This window comes from Pecten maximus, chromosome 2 (assembly GCF_902652985.1).
Source record: "Pecten maximus chromosome 2, xPecMax1.1, whole genome shotgun sequence".
In the NCBI taxonomy this organism is placed as follows: Eukaryota; Metazoa; Mollusca; class Bivalvia; order Pectinida; family Pectinidae; genus Pecten; species Pecten maximus.
In genome coordinates, this window is record NC_047016.1 from 43,085,407 (window position 1) to 43,106,612 (window position 21,206).

At 35.9% G+C, this 21,206-nt stretch overlaps 1 protein-coding gene across 1 annotated transcript in view; it reads right to left on the reverse strand.

The window, feature by feature from the left end:
* LOC117322170 (INO80 complex subunit D-like) overlaps positions 1-7,446 on the reverse strand; it is a 30,445-nt gene extending 22,999 nt beyond the window's left edge. Inside the window, exons 1-5 of the mRNA XM_033876943.1 lie at positions 7,325-7,446; positions 4,451-4,704; positions 1,902-3,616; positions 1,263-1,377; positions 240-458 (exon numbers count right to left, since the gene is read on the reverse strand). Of these exons, the coding sequence (XP_033732834.1) occupies positions 240-458; positions 1,263-1,377; positions 1,902-3,616; positions 4,451-4,668 (2,267 nt within the window). The 5' untranslated portion in view covers positions 4,669-4,704; positions 7,325-7,446. The remainder of the gene's footprint in view (positions 1-239; positions 459-1,262; positions 1,378-1,901; positions 3,617-4,450; positions 4,705-7,324) is intronic.
* Between the last annotated feature and the right edge of the window lie 13,760 nt (positions 7,447-21,206).

Here is a 21,206-nt window from a genome sequence, read left to right on the forward strand (position 1 = left end):
AGTTTTAAGCAAACTCCAAAAATTTACAAAACATGACTTTTAAAATAATCACTCTTCCTCAAAAGTGGAAGAACATTCATCTAAGAGGTGATAAAAATATCCCTAAACCAAGATATCAAAGGGAGTTCATCACAATTCTTTTTTGTCTTCACATGAATGTGCAGAAGACTTCTGTAATTAGGAAGCAACTTTTGTAACAACGTTTTGATACAGACTGTTATCATTAAGCATGAACTTACACATCCACTGGTGGGGTTTCATAGCAATTGACTTCATGTAAAGCTTTAACAGCAGATTTTGATTCCTCACGAGCAGCTTCTATCAGACCAAGTGTTGCAGTCTTCTGTCGCAGTCGCTCAGAGGTGTTGGCACGGTAAGATTTGCGAGATTGAAAACATCTGCGTCGCAACCTCGCCCGAATTAAAGCTAGTTTTGCTGTTCTCAAAGAGTCATCTTGGCTGTTAAATAAATACACAAATGAAAAGTTACTTCATATATTCTATTGTCAACCATTTTGTTTTCCTCATCAGTCCAAAATTAAATTGGTTAAACTAGGGACCAAAATAAACTAATATCATATCTGAGAAAATAATTCCTTCAACTACTTTTTTTTAAAGGAATAGCAAAAACAAACTTCATTTGTCAAAATCAAGGATGGCCATCTGTCAGCCATATATTTACATCGTTTTTTTTTATTCATTTCAAAATTAAATGGGAACTTGGAACCATGAATAATAGACACATCAAGTTAGAGAAATTTCCTTGTAGTACCTCTCAAGAAATAGCAATCACAAACTTTTAAATGTCAACTATTAAAATACAAGATGGCTGTACGTCAGGAATACTTGAAAAAAAAAATCAGTCTCAAAATTGAATGGCATCAGCTGAGACTAGGGAGAAAAGATGTACATCTTGTTTGAGAAATATCCTTCCACTAAGTTCTAGTATTCATCTCCCTCCAAGACATGACAAAAAACATCAAAATCCAAGATGGCTGTCTGTCAGCCGTTTGTTTTCCAGATCAGTCACAAAATTGAACAGGTAACATCCTGTAACCTTTTTTTTCTTCTTTTACTTCTTACTGACTAGGGCTAGTACTTCCAAAAAATGATTGTTTACAGAAGGACAGATAAGACAAAAGGTGATCTGAACAGCCAGCAATCTGAACAACAGAACTTAGATATCAACAACACAACTTAAGATATCAACAACAGAACTAGGATATCAACAACACAACTTAAGATATCAACAACACAACTTACTCATCATCATCCTCATTTGCCTCTTCGTCCGAGGATACGGTGAACCATTCTGGTTGCCAGGGCAATAAATCACTGTTTTCGTCATCACTAGCCTCTTCATCTGAACTTCTTAGACCTATAAGTAGAAGGTGACTGACAAATGAACTTTCAGAATATTGTTCCATTATTCCATGTAAACATAGATGGCATGCATCAGATATAACAGTATTACTTAATTTTAATGCAATAGTTATTCATTTTGAATTCCTATCGTAAGGTATTCTGTAATTTGTAATTTTAGCTTATATACAGGTAGAGGTTTCAGTTATACACGTTCATACATTTTTAGTTGATATACATATACGAATATTCACTCAACTTCAATTTTTACATTTTAGCTCACCAATAATACATTCCCAAATCCTATATATGTTGGCAAAAATATAAATAAATGTATTTCTGGTGAAGCGCAAATCTTTGTCATTTCTTATACTTAATGTGGTAAAGGTCTTTCCTTACTCACAAAGTCTTTCCTTACTCACAAAGAAAAAATGCCTTGCATATTTTCAATTGTAATTTTCTTGTGCTAATTCTAATCAAAATTACTGCAATCTTTATTTATATATTCAATCAATCAAAAAGAATCATTTTGATACTAACCGGAACCAAGATAACTGTGGTTCTGCATTTTCCATTTGACATAGTTCCAATAGTATTCGATAGCTGCCTTCTTCTTGTGGAGCCTCGTAGACACATCTGCTTCAGGTAGTACATGTTTGAGCGAACGAGGTTTCATCAAAGCCTCTGATGAAAATAATTTGGATATCACAGGAGCACTTATAGACCATGTCTTGGGCTTTGACTTTGATCTCTTCTTAACTGTTGGGGGTTGAAGAGTAGCACACATTGTAGAGGAGTAAGGAGGAGGTGGGGGCAGTTCATTAACTTGTCCCTTTTGAAGCCCCACCTCTGGATGTGCAGTGGATGTATTTACCGTTGGTGACATGAACATACTTGTTGACACTGTAGGTATTGTCACTGCTGGGGCCATTGTCATGGAAACATTTGTAGGATATTTTCTGTAAGGGGGAGGAGGTGGCGGTAAAGGTTGTGCATTAATTGACGGAGGATGTACTTCCCTTTGAGATGTACTTGTAGTGTGATGATGGGAAGGGTTGGAGGGACGGTGATGAGGATATAGGTGTGGAGACTGTATTGATACAGGAGTCGGCGTAACCATGTTGTTTAACTGATGATGATGCTGGGCATGGGAAAGACTTTGCAGAGGTAGCGTGCTTGTAGGAATTGGGAAATGATCCAAGGCTTCTTGCTGTAGATTGTGCAAGACTGGGCCCACTTTCTCAGTATGCGGTAATGAAGGAGTTTGGTGTACCCTTGAGTAGTGTGGAGGGAGATGGTCTGCACGAGGCATTCCTGGTAGATTCTCAGCTAGCATACCATGGGGAATTCCCTCTGGTGGGAGAGTGCGAGTTGGAGGAGGAATCCCTGGGCCAGGAAGCATCTGTTGTGGCATCATCAAGAAGGGAGTTTGTGATGAGCGTTTCATGTCATGTGTAGGTGAGGGAAGCGGATGTGAAGGACCTATACGACTGTGTGTATGTCCAGGTAAAATATTACCATTTGAGCTAAGAGGACTTAAACCATCTTGATCACTGTTAGGCGTTTTGTCGCCCATGTCGCCGTGGTCCGAGTGATTAGGAGTGCTGTGTGACAAGCTGATACTGTTTGGAACACAGTTGTTATAACCATGGGATGGGGACTGAGACTGTGACGACGACTCTTGATTTTTCTTCATTTTGTCTTTGATTCGATTTTGTGCTATCTTTGACTGGAGAATATTCATAGTTCTTGAACTGCGTTCTTTGCCTTTCTCTTTACCTTTTACTATGTCAAACTTTGGTTTTATTTTCTCTAGTTTCTCAGCTAGTTCTGGGTAAAGCTTTGCAATTGAGGAAACCCCACCTTGGTCAACACCCCCTCCTGGGGATTTTCCCCCACTAGAGTTAGATGTTGTCACTGATAGTGTCTCCATATTGACCGAGGACGACAACGGACTGCTGTTGACCTTCGTTGCAGATTCATTACCAGTATCAGGGAAGGCATATGGATCCTCTGGGTCATCCATACCAGAACTGTCTTTGTTCATGTGTAGTTTTGACATGTGAAGTCTCCGATTTTCAAACTTTGGTTTGACACGATTTTTATTAAACACAGTTTTGTTTTCAAGTGGAACAGGAGTTAGTGTAACCTCATCGACAACAGGTTTTTCCGTCTCCTTTTCTTTCTCTTTTTCTTTTTTCTTCCGTTCCTTCCGTGGAAGCATGCCCAGTACTTGCATGTGATTGTTACAGTACCTAAGAAAAAGGAATAATAAATTAAAATTGTGCAAGTATGAAATTAAATGGTGTGGTTATGTCAAACTGGTACAAACAGAAGTTTAACAGGTTTACTGAATACGGATGCTGACGTTGCGCTGTATGGCTAAATTATAACTAGGAAATTGATCGTCTTTGTATTGTCAAATACAGTGTTAATTAAACATTCTGATTATTTGATAGTTTCTGATTCAAATAAAACGTATTAACCATGCAGAGACTCAATATTTAGGTCTGACACAATGTAATTTTTGTCACAAATGTACGGTCATGAAATGAAGAAAGTTCAATTAACATTAAATCAAACATAATAATACTATCATTTTTGCCATTTATAAATGTGCAAATGTTTTCTAGGTTGTTATGTATCAGCCTTACACTGCCAAATACCTTTTAGACCTGTGTATTTGAGCAATGATGTGCACATCGCTGAGTTTTTTTGCCGAATTCGACTCTTATAGTTCAAACTTATGTTTTTTTTCTGAAGCATGATTTTGTATAATTCAAAACAAGTTCAACAATATCTATTTCAATTCTGTTCAAACTGAATGAACATTAAGTATAACTATGTCAATGGAGAGGACTTATAAAGGCTTGCCTATTGTCCAGTCCATTTGTTTTATAGCAATAAAATTTGTTGAAATTGAAATGAAAGATTAACCATAATAACTTGTAACTGTTGAAGAACATAAAAACGTGTGACTGGTTTTTTTCATTCCACAAGGCTGTTAAAATTTAAGCGTATATGAATACATGTAACAATAAATGTATCAAATAAATTATGTGCTTGATGTAGTAGTTAGCTACACTCACGGTCTGTCTTCATGTTCGGGAATAGCCTGTGTGCAGTTCTGTTTACTGGATTTGGCCATGTAGGCACATCTCTTGAAGGGTGCTGTTGGATCCTCCAGGATGTGCCGCACACAAAAAGCGTAGCCATTGAGCCGATGTTGGTTACAGACCTTTGAACTGAATGAACACAAGGGCTTCTTGTCCGATGAGGAATAGTGGATATTTTTCCCCTCATACATCTCCAAAAAGGAGCAGTGTACAGGACACTGACGAATCTACAAAACATGAAACAATTAAAAAAAATGTTAATCAAGTGAAGAGAGGTTAACATTATATAATATTTGAAAACTAATAATTAATGCTATCATTTAACACAAGTAAACTGTATGACCAAGAATTAATGAAATCTTGTACATGGTACTTATTAGTAGTCAATTTCCAATATGACATGAAAAGATATAAAATATGAGGGTCCCCCGTAGGTTTTCTCAAACTCTCATGCACTTCTTGGCCACCAACACTGGAACATTTTTTTTTGGTCATGTGTAGCTATAGGTAGTACCACAGTTATCACATTTTTACAAAGCGGGGGGGGGGGTTGGTTTACAGCAATTTTCTGTGTTGATAAGTTTAACAACGTATGGTAGTCATGTTGCATATTAGATGTGATAGTTGTACCAATCGCATCAGGAGATCCTATACTAGTCATATACATGTATGTTTGTTTGCATTGTTTATCTTTGCACAAGCTGTCAACTAACCACCGAGTACGACCATTTTTTTTTTTATTGAAAATGATCACCATTACTAATTGATATGGAGAAACTGGTGTTGGCCCATCATATTTCGTAGTCCCTGTGCTCATTGTTGCTGTGCACAAGGGATTTAAATAAAGGAGTAAAGCACATAGAATATCAACAAAAAATGACAGGGAATATTTAAGAACATAAATACGGGGTCATGACACATCATCCACATCGTAATATTTTCAACAACTGCAAGGTGGAACAATATAAGCAATCTCATTCAAAGAGAAATGTATTCATTACTTTGTCAAAACAATCACAAATATGGATAAACAATATAAGGCAATTTTACTTTTTAAAGTTTTTGTGTATCCCTGGGTGGTTACAGATGATGATCATGCCCAAAAATTTTTTTCATATTAAATCAAATGCTGAAAGTATGATTATATTATATATAGTCACATTACAGTGCCTGGCCATAATACAGTATGCAAAATACTCAAATGTGGAAATGAAATAAATTAAACTCTTCTAATAAATTGTTGTTCATGTACCAGCTCAACTCCAGAAAGGATGGGTTTTTTAGTGTTGCTATTTATAGATGGTGTCCTTGAGGCAGTGATTTGACAGCCGAACAGAAGCAGACGATCATTAAATGAGTGAAAATAGATTTTCATTACGAAAAACTAACAAACTTGTAGGAATTAACTACAACGTTGTGTAGAAAGTGCTTAAATTTTACAGATTATCATGATAGAGGTTTGTTGGAAAAGTGGAAGAAAACCCAAAAGGACAGATAATAACAATTTCTAAAATAAATAAGGAAAATTGAGTGCGGTGCGGTGTAGAGCAAACTGGCGTGAATATGGATGATAGTTGGTCACAGGTGATTTTTGGTGATGAAATGAATGTTGTTTGAAGTAAGGACAGGAATATTTAGTTTTGACAAAAATGTCTGAGAAATTCTAAGTAGACACTGTTTTGTTTAATTTGACAATAATATGACATAGCTATAGTATTCAACCCAACCCATCCCCCAATTCTGGGGTATCATGATCAGCAATGTTGCTGTGTGGCGATATTTGTCCATCAACAAGGTAAAGGTACAGTATATGAAGTTGATGGAAATATCAACTCTGAGAAGATTTAAATGTTCTTGAGGATTTGGTGGCCAGTTGTTTCTCAAAATTTCCCTGACAAGTTTGGGATCTTTCAAGAGAAGAACTGTCCAGTACACCAGTTGGACGTATATATATATATATAGAAAGAAGAAAATGATATTCAGGCATTACAGTTACTATTATAACCACATTTGATGTGCTTGAAACTTAAATCTAGTAAAATTTTAGAAAAAATATAATATCTAAATGATGGTTTGTATTTTTACGTTTGCATGAAACCTCTCCCAGAAACAAAAGTCTACATATCAGATCTAAAATCAATATAACCCATCAAGTATATATTGTCATTGTATTTTATTATAGTTTAATAAATATTATAACATCTTATAACATGACACTTTCTTTAGTATATTACCGATGCAATGGATCGGCATTCAACAACGGATCAACTTTTTTATAACAAATATATGTTGACATGTCAAACAGTAGACCTACAGTGTAGTAATTTAATATTTATACTAAATAAATTCAGTAGGCATATTTAGTGATCACGAATCGGAAGTTATTACAACCGGCATCAAGTTAATAAAGTCACTTTACCAAAAAAATATAAACAATTGAACAATCACAATAGATCTTCCATGGTTAAAATACGTATCATACGGTCATTATTTTTAACAAATTAATTTGTTGCATAATGAAATTGCGTTTTCAATGAACTACGGGGTAATAGGCGGAAGTGTCAAAACAAGTGTAAACAATCAGATATTGTGTCCATTTGAAACGAAATCAGTTAACAGAAATCATATTTAAATCTGCAGTGTGTATTTATAAACAATGAGAACACTGTCTGAACACAATTTGGTTCTCAAAAGAAATTATTATTATTTTTTTCAAGCAAAAATATCAACCCCCGATTTCAGCATTGAAACTTCAAACTCATCATATCAACATTTCGATGGCTGATCAAATCATGCAAATACTTCCGAAGATATCAGAAGGTTATTTTGTTAATAACACATTCTTACCTTCACATAATTGGTAATTGTATCCAAATATACAAAAAATTTAAATTATTTCTAGTTTGCAAATGGCTTCCATCAAAATGGCTGCCAAGATATGCGTGTAAACTATGAATATTTATTTGATCCCTGTGAGGCGCCGAAGGGGGGATTAGAAGAGGTTACTAAGTTCAACAGTAATCTCTTGGATAGCGACAATGTTGTTACCGTTCACGAACGGGAAACAGTCGTTGAATTGTGTTTCTGCAGACTCTTCATGATTTCTCCGGAAATATATGTCGAAACATGTGTTTTTTCTTGAGCGTGACATGGCGGACTTATCTCGATCTTTCGTCACATTCTTCCGCTACAGAAAAGGGAACTCGCGCTGTGGAATTATTCATCACAAATTTCTTGTTCTCACAATGGATTATGATGGGGTTGAGTTTTAATGTGAATGAGGAGTTTTGGATTATCTGTTCTTGGTGTGTTACAGTTATTTTCTCACCAAATTTGAAGGTAATCAAAACCGACAAGTAGTGCCGTTTCGCCACTCGCCCATGAGCTTGTACTTGCAAACCCTACATAATTATTGTCGCTTGATCTTGTCTAAAAATAGTATCACGGCATCATTAATACTGCTTTCAGATTCACTCCTATTTAAAGCCATCACTGGAAAAAATATGGTTTAAATGAGAAAATATGTGTTTTTCATATATTCTTCTACTATGTGCCACCCGAAATAATAAAGTATTTGCGCACATTTCCATATATTTTAATGTCTAGATCCTCAAAGTTATCTGTTTGCGACGGCTTTCCCTGTATAGTCGGTGCTCGTATGTTACGGCGTATATTATTGGATAATCTTTCTCATGGTTGATGTGTCGATAGTTTTCATTGGCTTATATAATTATATGAGGCTCGCAGAAGGTTTGATGAGTTGTAAACGAAGTCGTTAAATATATAAATATATAATATAAGTCGTTGTATACAGGAAGCAGAATTTCAGTTTAATACTACCGAATGAGATTTTTCATTTCCTGTGTTACTCAAAATTCAACTTGATATAAATCCACTTAACCATTGTTTTTTTTAACAATAAAAAAATCGCCATCGGCATTTCGGTCTAGATTCTTTTAACGAAACCAAACACTATAGGCTAATATGATTATGACAAGCCATGTTTTCTTTTTAATTATTAACGGGAAATGTGATTCAGTAACAATCGAATTTATAAGATCAGAGAACGAAATATCAGATAAGTTAGCACGGACATATATATTTAAGAAATAACATAATTACGCCTATCATGTTGTTGTCCACTCCTATTTGTCAATACTTTTAATTACTCAGTGATATGTCTGCTTTGATATAATATGTTCTTTGTCAAAATATGTGTTGTTCTGGCAATAAAATATTTTGAAATCAGGATACTAGTCTTGATATATCAAATATATTTTTTGAGATGGATACATGTATATATATATATACAGTCCGTGATATTACAAATATTAATTAGATATAGATCTATCTGATAGAATAAAAATAGATATCTTTATATTTTTCTTGATAATATATACTTTCTATATATATTATATTATATAAGATATCTCATAAAATATATAACGAGTATAGAGAATAGATAATGAGTTTTTTTAAAGAGTTTACGGTCAGAGCAAGATTCTCTAGTCCTATATGTATATAATACATGTACAAGTCTTCGGATCATTATCGGATATTTACATTTTTGATAATTTTAATACATTAATATATATCAACATATCAAGCACACTACATGCTGGCTCGAGTAATAAAACAAGGCCTTTATCTAAACTTCGACCTGCCGTTCTTAGTATAATTAATCGGGACTGCAGTATTATTTGGATAATGATTCCTAAAGAACGTTTCTTTCCTCAAAGCGTTCGATTTTTCAAGACATATTAATTAGGCCTAGTTCCAGAAAAAAAGACAAAACACCTAGATCATTTTGGAAATTCATAAAAGCTAGGAAACAAGGTATATTGGTATATGTGTACGGCAGGAATCAACACGTTAAATACAGACACGACATAGAAAAAACGGACATGTTAAGTTAATTCTCTTCAGTTTTCACGACAGAACATACGCATGATATATTACTAACCCGAAAACTACATACCGGTCTCGCTCACACCAGTACTACCGAACACCCTTCAACACATAGTCTCACAGATAGAGTCTGATAGACCACCTGGGTATCCAGAACCTACTCCACAACCAACATGGCTTCAGAAGAAAACGTTCGTGTGAAACTTATCTTTTCCACACAGTAGACGGCACCACAAGATTCGCCGCCGCCGTCGCCGACGACGACGACGACGACGACAACAACAACACCAACAACAACAACAGTAGACGTTGCCAAACCAAAAGTCGCTAACCAGCAACCAAACTGTACTAAAAATGTAGGACGCAGGGAACACACAACAGTGGACAACTTTTAATCAGATAGGACACGACAAACGCTAGTAGAAGGGAGAACATCATCATCACTAGTTACACAGGGGCACCACAGGGAATTGTCCTTGGACCTACAGTCTTTCTTATCATCATCAACGACATCGCAGATAACACCAATACAGCCGCCTGATTCTATACAGACATCGATCCTCTTTACACATTTAAATAGTGTTAAATACGGTCTCTGTCACTCAGCTGACGGAGCATGCTTCTTTGGCTCAGGGGTAGAGCCATGGCTTACCACGCTGGAGACCCGGGTTCGATTCCCTCTCGGGGCACTCTTTCACATTTGCGCCCAACGCACCACCAGACCAGCCGAAGCTACAAGGCGACCTCGACACAATATGTAACTGGGAAGACACCTTACAAATGAAATTTAACGCCAGGAACTGCGCCATCACGCATACCACTAACAAAAACAAAACGTACAACTATCGGAGTGGGGCAGACACTGGACCACCATCCATATCTAGGGATAGATTTTTCGATCAATTTTAAATTCAACTCGCATATAGACAACATTATGAGCACAACAAACTGAGCAATAAGTGTTCTGAAGAAGAACCTGAAACACAACTCCCAAGTCGAGGACAGAGCAAACAAAAGCATTGCGAGACATTGACTAGAACACATTAGCACAGCTTGGAACCCATTCATATCTAGAAGCATCAGGAACGTGTACAGAAAAATCGCAACACGATTTGTCCGCCACAAACCACTCCACTACAACTATCCACCCTGAGACAGCCCAACACAGATGGCAAAGGACATGGAATGGAAAACAATGAAACACAGACACAAAACAATAGACACCAACAACATAAAAAGGTAGGGGTCACCTGCCCGACCTTCCGGGTTTTCCCAGGGTACTCCGGTTTCCTCCCATAACAAGACCCATTGCATTTCAATCCGGGCCAGCAAGCGTAATTAATATGAGTTTATAAATTTGCTTCGCAATTGTTGTAAAATGAATTAACGTTTACCTGGATGCTCTTTTTAAGGTGGAAGTGGGGAGAGAGGTGAGATAGAATTCCCATGTTGTAAATAGTTTTAACCACACATGGCCCCACAATGCACTCATGTGCGGTTTTAGTCGAGTAACACCTTGGAGTGATGTACGTTCTCTTGTAATGACAGCATTCTGTTCCAAGAAAGGCGAACGTAGTGATCAGTAGTTGTAAACTATACCACTATGGTTTTTAAAAATACACCAAAGATAAAATCGTGATTGATTTCTGAAAGCATTTTTGTTGAGTTTGGTGACCAGACCTTTCAACAGATTATTGGCCTACGCATGTGAACAAAATGTGCCCCTCTGTTGGCTGACTTATGTTTGTTTTCAGACGAACCTGATCAGACATCTCGTTAAATTCTTTAGTTTCATATATAGGGATATTGGCTACGCGTTATCATTTCTATCGGTTATACACTGTAAAACTTGAAATCGCTGACACCACAGACTTACGCCGATCTTTACTTACAACGTAATAAGCTGTATGGCAGGGACAGCTTACGTATGGCAAGCGTGATGATTTCAATTTCACAATTGTAAATTTTCCATTTCTAGATAGCAACATCCCTGCTTCCCCATTTACATTTGGTGGCAGCGGTGGGATCGTCATGGGATCCTCATGGGATCGTTATAGGATAACGATTGGATCATTATGAGATCATTATTGGATTATTATCACAACAATGGACTTGGACCAACCAGTGAATTGATTACTAAACAAGATGTCACGGAAAAGTTTATTTGATATTCAAAAGCTTGTTCCCATTATCACGATTCTGATACTAACGGAGAAATTCGGTGTAAGGTTTCGAGAAATACATGTTGGTGAAGACCAGAGGAAAGTTTTATGGTCGACAGCCTGATATTATATGGAAATATTATATTTTCTTATTCGATTTGAAGTCAGACATGTTTGATGCTTGTTGATATGCCTGGCGGTTCCGTTGTCAGCAACCTAGCTCTCATTTGAGATTAGTGACTTTAACCGGATTTGACCTAGATTTGTATGTCGGGTGTCGCCGTGACCTAGATTTGTATGTCGGGTGTCGCCGTGACCTAGATTTGTATGTCTGGTGTCGCCGTGACCTAGATTTGTATGTCGGGTGTCGTCTATGAAGCAGAGGACGCTTACTCTTTCGGAGTCCATGGTATTGTACTTTTTCGGGAGTCCCCGTACAAATATATAATTTTGCTTATAATTTTTGCCCACGTAAAGTCAATTTCGACTTTGAGTTCTGGTTCCGTTATTAAACCGGTATTCTTTGTTATTTAAATAAAGACAAAGAACAATTTATTATTAATAATATAAAACGTGTTACTTTCGGTGTTATGATCGATTATTTCTAGGACGCTGTCTTTATCATTATAATTCATTTGGTGATGCTATTTTTGTGTCTAGCCAAACTAATTACATGTAAAATTAGACTTGTGATTCCCGCTCCTCTACGAAAATTGGTGTCCATCTACAACATGTATACCTGTCGGCCATATAACAACATATCCGTGGCCGCTATGGTTAATGTGACGTATACACAATATGGTTTGTGAAAAAAAGTGTATGCGGCCATGTTATCGTACACAGTGATATAGGGGTTTCCTACAAGATCCTGTCTCAAATCATCTTTCGATTCTCCATGAACTCCATGAGTTTTTGTTTGTTTGTCCTTTTACAATGAATAATAGTCTGCGTTATAATGACCCGATCTTATAGATTCAACCTGCTTTTGCAAGTCGCGCTTTTCTGAGATGTACAATAACAATTCCTTACAGTATTGTTAAACAGCTTATTAATTTTGAAATATTCACATTTACCAATGAAAACGTAACCGACATTTTAAAGTACCCATCATACACAACCTGTCCGATCCTGTCAACTTATCCTTCGGTACTGTGTGTAAATTATATGCTTTTTAAAAATTATTTTTTGTTACTTTTCCATGTTTGAAATATTCTTAATGTTATCAAATTAGATATATAATAATCACTGTATAAAAGATATTATGATGTCTCATAAACTTTAAACAAGGCAAAGAAATATGATTTATGATAAGTAAGATATCTTGTATAATTTGGTTAAGTACTGAATCAACATTGCTCCATGTATAAATGACAACTAAGACATACAAATCTGTAGTTTATCTATTCGTTTACACTGTGAAACTAATCGTCTTTCACCACGACGACCGGGGTTCGAGCCCCGCTCGTTATGAAAACGTTGATCGACCGATGTCTTCTGACCACGTTATATTATACGACTAGTCAATCAATGTATCACCTTCTTTTTAAATAGCATTTCCTAGACGAAGAAGGAAAGGCCGTAAATGTATATTGTTTAGTAGTCTGCTATATGTAAATGAATATTGTGTTACTAGACTTCTATGTGTAAATGTATATTTTCTTACTAGACTTCTATGTGTAAATGTATATTGTGTTACTAGTCTTATATGTGTAAATGTATATTGTGTTACTATACTTCTATGTGTAAATGTATATTTTCTTACTAGACTTCTATGTGTAAATGTATATTTTCTTACTAGCCTTCTATGGGTAAATGTATATTGTGTTACTATACTTCTATGTGTAAATGTATATTTTCTTACTAGCCTTCTATGGGTAAATGTATATTTTCTTACTAGCCTTCTATGGGTAAATGTATATTGTGTTACTAGCCTTCTATGTGTAAATGTATATTGTGTTACTATACTTCTATGTGTAAATGTATATTTTCTTACTAGACTTCTATGGGTAAATGTATATTTTCTTACTAGCCTTCTATGGGTAAATGTATATTGTGTTACTAGCCTTCTATGTGTAAATGTATATTTTCTTACTAGCCTTCTATGGGTAAATGTATATTTTCTTACTAGCCTTCTATGGGTAAATGTATATTTTCTTACTAGCCTTCTATGTGTAAATGTATATTTTCTTACTAGCCTTCTATGGGTAAATGTATATTGTGTTACTAGCCTTCTATGTGTAAATGTATATTGTGTTACTATACTTCTATGTGTAAATGTATATTTTTAGCCCACCATCATCAGATGGTGGGCTATTCAAATCGCCCTGCGTCCGTGGTCCGTGGTCCGTCCGTCCGTCCCTCCGTCCGTCCCTCCATCCGTAAACAATTCTTGTTATCGCTATTTCTCAGAAAGTACTGAAGGGATATTTCTCATATTTCATATGTAGGTTCCCCTTGGTGCCTAGTTATGCATATTGCGTTTTGAGACCAATCGGAAAACAACATGGCCGACAGGCAGCCATCTTGGATTTTGACAATTGAAGTTTGTTATCGCTATGTCTGAGAAAGGACTGAAGGGATCTATCTCAAATTTCATATGAAGGTTCCCCTTGGTGCCTAGTTATGCATATTGCGTTTTGAGACCAATGGGATAACAACATGGCCGACAGGCAGCCATCTTGGATTTTGACAATTGAAGTTTGTTATCGCTATTTCTGAGAAAGTACTGAAGGGATCTTTTTCAAATTTCATATGTAGGTTCCCCTTAATGCCTAGTTATGCATATTACGTTTTTAGACCAATCGGATAACAACATGGCCGGCAGGCAGCCATCTTGGATTTTGACAATTGAAGTTTGTTATCGCTATTTCTGAGAAAGTACTGAAGGGATCTTTCTCAAATTTCATATGTAGGTTTCCCTTGGTGCCTAGTTATGCATATTGCGATTTGAGACCAATCGGAAAACAACATGGCCGACAGGCAGCCATCTTGGATTTTGACAATTAAAGTTTGTTATCACTATTTCTGAGAAAGTACTGGATGGATCTTTCTGAAATTTCATATGTAGGTTTCCCTTGGTGCCTAGTTATGCATATTGTGTTTTGAGACCAATCGGAAAACAACATGGCCGACAGGCAGCCATCTTGGATTTTGGCAATTTAAGTTTGTTATCACTATTTCTGAGAAAGTACTGAATGGATCTTTCTGAAATTTCATATGTAGGTTTCCCTTGGTGCCTAGTTATGCATATTGCGTTTTTAGACCAATCAGAAAACAACATGGCCGACAGGCAGCCATCTTGGATTTTGACAATTGAAGTTTGTTATCACTATTTCTGAGAAAGTACTGAATGGATCTTTCTGAAATTTCATATGTAAGTTTCCCTTGGTGCCTAGTTATGCATATTGCGTTTTGAGACCAATCTGAAAACAACATGGCCGACAGGCAGCCATCTTGGATTTTGACAATTGAAGTTTGTTATCGCTATTTCTGAGAAAGTACTGAAGGGATTTTTCTCAAATTTCATATGGTGGTTCCCCTTGGTGCCTCGTTATGCTTATTGCATTTTGAGATCAATTGGAAAACAATATGGCCGACAGGCAGCCATCTTGGATTTTGACAATTGAAGTTTGTTATCTCTATTTCTCAAAGTACTGAATGGATCTTTCTCAAATTTCATAAGTAGGTTCCCCTTGGTCCCTTGTATTGCATTTTTGGACCAGTCTGTCCTGAAAACAACCTGGCAAACAAACAGCCATTATCGTTAAATCTACAGCCATTATCGTTAAATCTCAAATTTCTTATATAGCTAGGATTCCCTTGTTTGAAATTAAAAGTACTGGAGGGATGTCTCAATTTGCACAGATTAGTAAAATGAAGGGAAAAGTAGAGAAAAGATCAATCTGACATGGAACCTATGAAGATCATTCAATGGTGGGCGCCAAGATCCCTCTGGGATCTCTTGTCTTACTAGACTTCTATGGGTAAATGTATATTTTCTTACTAGCCTTCTATGGGTAAATGTATATTGTTTTACTAGCCTTCTATGGGTAAATGTATATTTTCTTACTAGACTTCTATGTGTAAATGTATATTTTCTTACTAGACTTCTATGTGTAAATGTATATTTTCTTACTAGACTTCTATGTGTAAATGTATATTGTGTTACTAGCCTTCTATGTGTAAATGTATATTTTCTTACTAGTCTTCTATGTGTAAATGTATATTTTCTTACTAGACTTCTATGGGTAAATGTATACTTTCTTACTAGACTTCTATGTGTAAATGTATATTGTGTTACTAGCCTTCTATGTGTAAATGTATATTTTCTTACTAGCCTTCTATGGGTAAATGTATATTGTGTTACTATAGTCTTCTATGGGTAAATTATATTATGTTACTAGTCTTCTATGGGTAAATGCATATTGGGAGAAGTCGTAGATAAGTTGTAATAACTTGTGCCTCAACCGTTGTCAGAAGTTTAACAATAAATATGTTGAAATCAAGATTAAAGATTGACAATATTGATAAATCACTGATGATAAGCTCAGCTGTTATCAACATGTCAACAAGTTTTAAGCAGGCTCCCGTAGTAACAGTTAGAGGTATAAACTATGTCCATACACTCACAACACTAGTTAATTCAAATGTGAGGTAAACAGACAGTACCGCACCCTCCAGTCATAGGGACTCGGTTTCGGGATTCTGAGTAACATAAGACACCAGTTAACAACCGCAACAATATCAATTAAGTATTCATAAATATATATATATATATATATATATTCTGAAACTTTATAAAGATGTATCTTTTTTATACATCGATAACTCGATAAATCGATAAAATTTCGGAATACATATATAAATACTTAATTTATATTGTTGCGGTTGTTAACTGATGTCATATGTTACTCAAAATCCCTCAACCTGGCCCCTGTGCATATCCAGCCAGTATCCTGCACATCTGCCAAGGTATGATTTTGGGTCAATAATCAACGTTAATCGAGCAAACGGAACCGTCCGGACCTGCCCGTACCAGATATTTCGACAGACCGAGTCATCAATCGGATAACCTCGGGCCTTTCCGGCAAGCTCGGAAAAACATGGCAATCGGAACCCCTCGTCATTTTCTCCGAAACCTACGTTCGCAGACGGAGGCGAGGTGTTCCGATTGAAAAACATGGATTATTGAAAAGAATACCCGAGGAGTTCCGAATGACCGAGTCATACGAGTCATGTCATGCACGTGGTCTCCGTTGACCACTACAGTCTCCGTTGACCACTACAGGAGTTGGTGTGACCAGCGACGCCACAATAAGGAACGTCATAGGATCAACCAACGAATGAAAGGCGACCTACACTAGTCAATTTAGTCCTGAAAGTCATACATTAAAAAAATGCAACAGAAGTTCATAGTCGTGTCTTTTAATAGATAAGGGTTATATGAAAGACAGGTAAACATTATCCCTTCATAAATGGCGGAAAATCTATTTTTAGTGTCAGTCTACAGGACACCTAATCATTTCTGTTGCATTAGATAACAGGGGTCACCACAATGAAGATCATCTAATTATTAAAACATATGCTATTAATGTACTTTTATCAGTTTGTTTTTACAAAATAAAACTGTGTTAGACAGTATTTCAAAACCATGACCGTAAACATTGGTGGGAGACCTATTTTCGAGGGTCAGTATAATCAATGACGCTGAGTTTTATAGATATCATCTCAATTAGTGCATCTAAATATGAAAATATTTGTAGTTAACACATACTTTAAGAAACATTTAAGCATTGATGTCATTTTTTTTAGTTTCATCGGGGTATGAAACAAATTTTGTTTGCAAACTGTATGAATCCGCGTACAGAAGTTTGCAAACAAAATTTGTTTCATACCCCGATGAAACTAAAAGAAAATCGACATGAACGCTTATAATTAATTTTTGAAAATGATTTTCTAATTTAAAACATGTTTTATGTACAATTTTAATGGTTTTAAATGGGATTCTTTTTCTCAAATCAATACGCAACGTCAATTGTCGTATTGTGACGTCACATTTTTTGCGCCATTCTCGGAATTTCTTTCATAGAAGAATGAAAAGAATTTTTCGGCCAATCACATTTCAGTATTTACCATGAAAACAAAGAAAAATTAATTATATTTCTATAAAATGTACACGTGAGAGTATTCCATAAATTATGACACTATACTTTTGTATAGGTCATTATATAGGACGTTTCCGATATCCAAGGTCATTATATAGGACGTTTCCGATATCCAACTGACTTCAGGGTTTATTGTGAGATGAAATGACTGTTAAACATCGTGATGAACAAGTGAATAAACTAGACATTCTCATACATATCTTTCGAAGAAATGTGTTCAGTATGGTGTTCCGTAATGGGGCCAACGGAGCGAAGGAGCGAAAAAACCATGGCGAATGAGCGAAGGAGCAAAGAAGCGAAAATACGGTGGCGAAGAAGCGAAAACACGATGGCGAAGGAGCGAAAACACGATGGCGAAGTTCCATCGCTTCTTCGCCATCATGTTTTCGCTCCTTCACTCTTTCGCTTCTTCGCTTCTTCGTCTTCGTGTTTTCGCTCCTTCGCGTTAACGTCGAATGAGCGATGGAGCGATATTGGAAGCTTGACCCTATAAAGGAACACCATAGTTCAGTGTATGTACAATTTAGACCGCGGAATTCTCCGCATGCATTGGAACAAAATAATCAGTTCTAGCGACAGGAAAATCTCACCGTGTCACAATACTGTTTGCAGTTGCAATGGATGACATATAAGAGAAGGTCATGTGGTACAGGGACCGCTGTTATTTAGACAGGACATAGTTTATTAACCTTGACTTCCCATACATCAGAGTTGAACACATCCAATTTCTACCCTGGCCACTCTTGGCACAGGTAGTATACACGAAAAGGATGCTGATAAAATGCTTCGATTGTGGACGACAATGCATTTAGCTGTACATCATAAGTACCTGCGAACTTTTTAGAGACAAACTTTCTCAATCGAAGAATATTAATTCCCTCACTGTTGTGCCCAGGCGCGTAGCTGCCTATACGCAAATGCGTACACATCAGTTTAAAAAAAAAAAAAACTACCCCCCCCCCCCCCCCCCCCCCAAAAAAAAAGACCTGTTTCTTTGGAAGAAATTTCAGCTCGCCCCGCAGGAACCATCAGCATCAGAAACGAGTCAAAATGATACATCTGATGTAATAAACCTCCCTGGTGGTTGTCAAAATTGCAAAATGCTTACGCTAACATTTAAAAACATTCAGGACATAAGAGATCAATGCCAAATTTATGCATTTTATATACTAAATTTGCAAGATACATGTGTATATGTTAAGTTGAAATAAATTCTAAAATAACACACAAAAATAAGTTTTGATATCCAACGGTTTACAAAAAATATGGGAAAATGAAAATAAATCCAAATGATTTCAAAATTAGTTGTCAAATAAAAAGATTCTAGATACTTATAAACTTAGTATAGACCTAAAGACTTTATAAAGACTTAAAAGTTTTTCGAAAGATTTAAAATGAGCTTTGATACAAAATGTTAAGTCCTAAATATAGGAAATATTAAAAGAAAAAATGTAACAATTAGACATTCATCTCAGGTAAAAGTAGATTTCAATTAATTCCACGAGGAAAAGGGATATCTGAAAAGGTCTTTACACATGTCAGACAATCTAACTACTATATTCAGATCAGATCCGTGCTGAATTTAAACTTTATTGCATTATTAAACCTGCTATCCCTTAAAAATGTCTTATCTTATATAAGATATGTTATCAAGATAATATGCCGAAACACAATACAACTTAAAATTATGAATTGGCTCATTCCGTTATAATGATTATACACAACGAAAACATTTTTTTTTTTCAAATATGTATGTGCGTTTTTCACGAGACACAAATAGCATGAAACTTGTAGAAAAATAATCTGATACTTTCTCAATTAAAATAAGCGCCTTAATCATCTACCGACATCTGCTATATTAAAATAACAAAAAGCTGCCACCAATTAGTCTACCTCATTAAAAGCAGTGTTTGTAATTCCGTACGCTAGTCTTCGTCATCAGAAAGGCTTTGCACCCTTCATCCGAATCACCTGGAATGTTGATCTAAATAAAACTCCTCTTTCGTCGACAGAACCTAATATCCGATCGGGTTTACTTCTTAGTCGGTACAACATACCGCAATTAATATTTGTGACAACTTATTATATATATAATATTGGGGTCGCTGCCGCAACATTCATAAATCATAAGCATTTTGATATATGAAAAAAGGAATTTTTTTATATTGTATAAAAAATAATTTCTATATCAAAATAGAATTCTTGATATCAAGAAGTCGAATTCTTGTTTTTTTTTTATATATATAATAGAATTGCGAATAAACAACAAAACAGCCAATGCCAAATAACCATCTTCTATCTAAACAATATCAAAATAGCTTACCCGACATGTTTTAAATGTATCTAAACACGTAGGTTTTCCTTCAAAAGTTTTTGATGGCTTTACACTATCATCTATATAGACTATAAAAGAATAGAAATATATAGGTATCTGGTTTATTGTAATTGTTCTATATCCGAATGATTAATTAAGTGATAAAAAAAAACAACATTTCCGCCATTTTTGCTATGATATACGAAGTTTATGTGTCATTGAACCAGAGCCGTATATGTAATGAGACCACCTGGGCTACGACACCAGGGAAACGACAAAACAACACATACATGAGGGAGATAACTCCCTTTTAAAACAAAATCAACAATATGTGATATATTGCTTTTATTTCCATGGAAATGCCATGTTTTTTAATTTTCACATAATCTAGTTTTTATCATTATTTGGCACTACCTGAAATGTTTCATGGTTTTGCTCATTTTTTTTTTTTTTTGTTGCAAAAGATGTTCAAATTTTCATATATTGGTGAAATAAAAATCCCCCACCGAAAAATCTTACTTGGATGTAGGCATTATAGAGGATTTGGGCAATTTTTCATTATTATTTTTGAATATTTTTTTTTATTTTATTTATTTATTTATTTTGTAATTTCATGCCTTTTTCTCTAGTCTGAAAGTATATACTTCGAAGAAAAAAGCATGGAAAGGCAAAGCATTTTTTTGATAGAAAACAAATGGTGGCTCAAAGATCACTCGGGTGGTCGGGTGGCACAGTGGTAACACACTTTCCTTTCACCAAGGCGGCCGGGGTTCGATTCCCCGATCGGACGTGAAAATGTATGAGATCACCTACCCGACCACGTGGGTTTTCCTCGGGTACTCCGGTTTCCTCCCACAGTAAGACCCCTCGCGCGCTTCCATCCGGGCCAACAAGCGTGATTAATTTAAGTTGATATAACTTGTTTCGCAATTGTTGTAAACATAAATAAAGTTTACATTTAAAGATCACTCATGTCAGAGACTTGTTTCTGATATACAAGTCTCTGCCCATGTCAATGTTTTCAGGACAATCGGTTCCTTTTTTCTGACCGTGTCGAATCCCCTTAAACTTTGTTGGGCCTTTTCAATGTCGTATTCCCCTTCTGGTGCCTCTTTTCTCAATTTATGGTATGGATCATGGCAGCGTTTGCTTTCGAAGCGCTTATCACGAAGATCGTGTCA